General features: G+C 38.9%; 1 protein-coding gene across 1 annotated transcript; it reads right to left on the reverse strand.

Moving 5' to 3' along the window:
* Positions 1-292: 292 nt before the first annotated feature.
* Positions 293-2,551, reverse strand: LOC121284179 (interleukin-8-like). The gene is made up of 4 exons (XM_041199428.1): positions 2,455-2,551; positions 2,060-2,189; positions 1,769-1,848; positions 293-1,201 (listed from the first exon to the last, which is right to left on the reverse strand). The coding sequence occupies exons 1-4, from the start codon at positions 2,513-2,515 to the stop codon at positions 1,182-1,184; spliced, it is 291 nt and encodes a 96-aa protein (XP_041055362.1). The 5' UTR covers positions 2,516-2,551; the 3' UTR covers positions 293-1,181.
* Positions 2,552-4,791: the final 2,240 nt, after the last annotated feature.

Here is a 4,791-nt window from a genome sequence, read left to right on the forward strand (position 1 = left end):
GAAGCACATAGCTTCCAACTGGGGGTGCCGATCGGAAGCGCACCTGTGCGCGCCCGCATTTCAACTTCGCCCCCGACAGGGGGAAAACTCAGCCCCCTAAGTTGGATTTTTTTTAAGACAATAGCCCAAGGTTCAGTTAAAATGTCACCAATCAATTAACGCTGCAATAAAATGTTAATGATAAACAATTGTTCTTGAATTTCAACACAAAAGATTGCATTCAAACTGGAATTGCAATGAGTCAACAATTAAAAATCTTTTTTAATTTTTATCATCAACATTTCACATGGAATACCAATATTCAGCAGCAAAATGAAAATTGCAATAAATGAGTTGTAAAAATGTTACATCACAGTAATTCTCCAATCTACTTCCACTCTGAACTTTGTCCTCATCTTCCTTTGCTGCTCCACTGGAGATAAATGTAAGCTCAGGGAACATCATCTCACTGGTCAATTTACAGTCTTCGGTTAACAACATTGCATTCAACAATTTCAGATCATAACCTCTCCCCCAATCCCTCATCATTCATTTGGTCAGTAGCTGTTGGTGTTGATTCTGCATTGTTCGATTTACACCTGAACTAGACATAGCTTTTGATCATTTTCTTGTCCCATTACTGTCTCATTTTGCCTTGCACTATCATTAAGCTTCCCCTACCTCCAATGCTATCACAATCAAGTTATTCCAAAATTGACATCAATTGCTACTCTTATTTCAAACATTAAAATTTACAACTGACATTATCTGTTTCATTTACATTTTCCCATAAGTTCACAAGCCTTTTAATATTTCTTTTCTACATCAATTTTTGATGATTGGAAATTATTTTTCAACACTTAATAGGGAACTGTTAACAAATTCATTTCAGTGAAGCAGTAACTTGTAAAACTACCAGACGCTATTCTTAATAACTATATACACCTTGAAACACATCCTGTGAAAAAGAACTTAGTTTTGTTACAAAGTTTCACAAAACCAGCCTGCTTTCTTAGGCCATGTATCAACAATTACAGCGTGACAGGGTTAAACAGCGAAATAAGCTTCAGGAATCAATGCAGGGCATCTACTGGAACAACCTAACGGAAGGTGACATCAGAGAGTGAACACCCTGGACAGAGGCTCCTTCATTTAAATATTGCAGGTGCAGATTCAAGTCCATCCCATTGCAGCTTCATTTCTCAGTTGTGTAGTCTGGCACCTGAAATAAAATTAAACAAATCATAATTTTCCCCATAACAACAGATATTTATTTTAATATCGATGACATTGGCCTCAGCAACACATTTCGGGGGCATTATCAATTGAGCTGTAACACAGCATTTCTAACAGTTATGATCCATGGAGTAACAGTGCAAAATTAATTCTGCAGGAATATTATGTTGAAGACTGAAATAGAACAGGTAATAAAAGGTTAATAAATTATGCACTGGGGCAGCTTACAATGCAAAGAAGAAAGTAATGGTCCGGTGACACCCTTGCCTCACCATCAATTAATCATATATGGATACTGGGTGAACACGGTGCAGGACAGAGCCCTGACATCAACTGGTTGTATAACTCATTAATGTTCACTCTCACAGCCCACACATAAATACTGGGCACTTGGGCAAAGTACCAGATTGGACCAAGAGCCTCTGGGAATGTACAGCAGAGGGGAGTCAATGCCTTCGGCCAAGCAGGTGAGGGCAAACATGGCAAAAAAAAATTCAATGTATCTGCTTTTATTCACACAAGGTCTGAATTTTGACAAACACCAGGCACCAACCTTTTGTAGCTTTAATGATAATCTTCATCCACCCGGCATCAGGACTCACACAAAATCTATTCCCATTTTTCATGGTCACACTGTGGAGAGAAAATAAAATCAAACTCACTGACATTGAATGTCTCCCACTGAAAGGTGCAAATTTAGTAAAATTATTAAACAAAATACTACGAACTTGCTTCATAAACAAATTGTGATTAGACCAACACGATTTGAAAGAATAGCACAGCTGCAAAATTGAGGTAACAAAAGGAGAAAGGTTAAAGGTGGCATTCTGACACATTTACTCACATTATTTCCAGTGTCTCACAGTGTGATCCTTTGGGAATGTATTTCAAACTCATGATGTGCCTCGGATTGATAGGATTGGAGGTGGTCTGAAGGCACTGGCAACGTCCTTGACTGCCTGAGATTGGAATACCTGTAAAAAGATTAATTTAAATTAAATTTGGATGTCGATTGAAGTTGACAAACTTTTGGCATTTTTGTTTCAGCATTGAATTCAGTGTTAAAACAGGCATTGTATTCTCAATAGCAGATAGCCTCGGTGACCACTTAATTGTTCAATGAATAACCAAATGGCACACTGAGACTTATATAACTGGTCAATAACTCAACAAAAAGGCTCCTCTTCACACTTCACAATGCAATAAGAACTAAAACACAAGATAGAAATTTCGACATACCCTGTGTAGTAAAGGCACACAGAAACAGGATGACAATCATTATAGTGGTTGCTCTGTTCATGTTTGGCTTTGTGCTGCTGAATCGATTTCTGCTGAAGGATCTTCTGTCAACCTCAGTAATGCTCTCACTGTTGAAAGATGTTCTGATGAAGAAGGCTCCAATGAGCTCCTACTTATTTAGATTCAGTACTTTCATTTTGCATAATCATGAGTAGTGAAAGCTGTCAAAATTCTGTGGAAGACAATTTCCCTGCTCCTCAGTAAACTTTCTTTCACTTATGCAATTTTAATTATATTCACAATTTCTGCATAGTTTACAGCAGTGACAGACAGGTAACCCGTTCCCTGGGAGGCAATGAATTATTTATATCTAGATTTTAAAGACATAATTACAGCCTTCAGAAAAGTGGTGTAAAATTCATCTTTGGCAAAGGTGTAAAGAGTGTGGGAGCAGATCATTCACCCGTTATATATCCTGACCCATTTCTCTTTCAATGAGCTTCACAGGAAAGGAGATTTAAGCACCTTATATAATCGGTGACTGATCCACCATTGTCCATTTCCGCCACCAGTAAAGTTGAATTTTACCCCAATATTTCTGTCTTATTACACCAATGGTCATCAAATCAAGTCTTTACGGAGTGGTATTAATGTCTTCCTTTTATTTTTTACAAAATTTAAACATTGATGAAGTCAGACCTGGATAATTTGCTGCTTTTTCTTCATGTCCCCCAAGCAAGTGGCATCAGGTGATCTGCAGAAGAATCCAGTTCTAGATTTCATACTGACCCATTGGGGAACGCATGAAAATAAGAGGAAAAGCAGCAAGTCAATAGAACTAAAGCCTGTGATTTACAGGGAATACCACTCCCTTTCACTGTCTTTACCTTTGGACCTTAATGATATAGGGCTGGAAAAGGCTGCAATAGTGTAAATGTATTTCTACAGTTCTTTCAAGTTGCTGCTTGTAATGAGTTTTCAGTTTGAGGATGCAGCAACTTCAGTTCTGGAGTTGAAATATCTTTAATGGCCTTTGTTATGTTCCTTCTGTCGGGTCGCTTTGCTCAGCGAACACAGTTGCACGCCTATCTACTGGTGGGTGAGTTGGTAAACAAAAAACTGCAGATGTAGAGACCAATAGAAGATGAAGCACCTGTTGTTTACTTACACAAGTCACAGAGCACTAACACATAAATGCTTCTTCAACCAGTCCCTATTCTAAACTACTGATTAACATTGTAGCCCACGCTACACAGCAATTGGTTAATGCAATTATGTGGTCAATCTACTCACATTCTCTTAAAGGCGTATTGCACCTCAGATTCCCACAATCTTAAACCAGCGGAGATGCTTTATTTCACTGTCAGGCATTTCCTTGATTATTTGTTATTCAAATTGTCTTTTTGACACCAACTTCAATGGAGCTGAGAATCTGCAAGGTATGATTATACATGAATTAATCATCCCCAGAATGAAGTTTCAGATTAGCTATAGAAGTTAGTTCCACATTTTTGTAGCTTACCCAAAAGGCATTGTCACTTTCCAGACTTGGCACTGATCCCTGGGATTATAAGAAAGAGGAAACAAACTCGTGAGCTGAAAGTTGTGCATTATAGGAAACATGGCCATCCTGTAACATGATAACGAAAGCTGCACAGCTAAGGTATATCTTGGCTTATTTAGAAAGCTCAGGCAATGATGCAAATATATTTCTGGATGATAAAACAATGATTTTCGGTCCGAGTTTGCAACAGCGTATAAAAGAAGATGAAAGATTTAGCATTCCAACTTAACAGCATCAGGAAGGTCAGCGCTGAGTATGCCTATGACATGAGAACGTGGGGCAGATTTGGATTTTTGGCAGTCATGCAAAGAGGCCCCTGTCATAAACTCAGTGGGTGAGCCATGGGGCAGCAAACAGCAAATCCAATGCAATTTGCTAGATTGAAGCCTGAAAAATCAAGCTGCAGAGCTGCTGCCAAGTAGGTTAATGATGGGATCTGGGTGGGCACAATCACAAAGGTTCAGGCTTCCCTGTGTGGCAACAGTGCAGATGGTCTTTGTTGCCTCCAGCTTGGAATTCCAGCTCCAGTAAGACCCACACAAAATAAAATCTTAGTTGCCTCTAAAGGTCCTCTTGCTTTCCATCACATGTGCGGGCCACAACCAGTTTGGGAGGGGTTTAGTCAACAGAGCTCATGTTGAGGCAGTTAGTGCCCTGTACATAAGGGCAAGGACACTCAAACTCAACCCCAGTATGAAGGATAATTTTGTAGAATTTTGTGAATCAATTTCTGTTAATTTAAAACAGTAAAGGGAATTTAATCAGCAGCATGG

Source organism: Carcharodon carcharias, chromosome 1 (assembly GCF_017639515.1).
Source record: "Carcharodon carcharias isolate sCarCar2 chromosome 1, sCarCar2.pri, whole genome shotgun sequence".
In the NCBI taxonomy this organism is placed as follows: Eukaryota; Metazoa; Chordata; class Chondrichthyes; order Lamniformes; family Lamnidae; genus Carcharodon; species Carcharodon carcharias.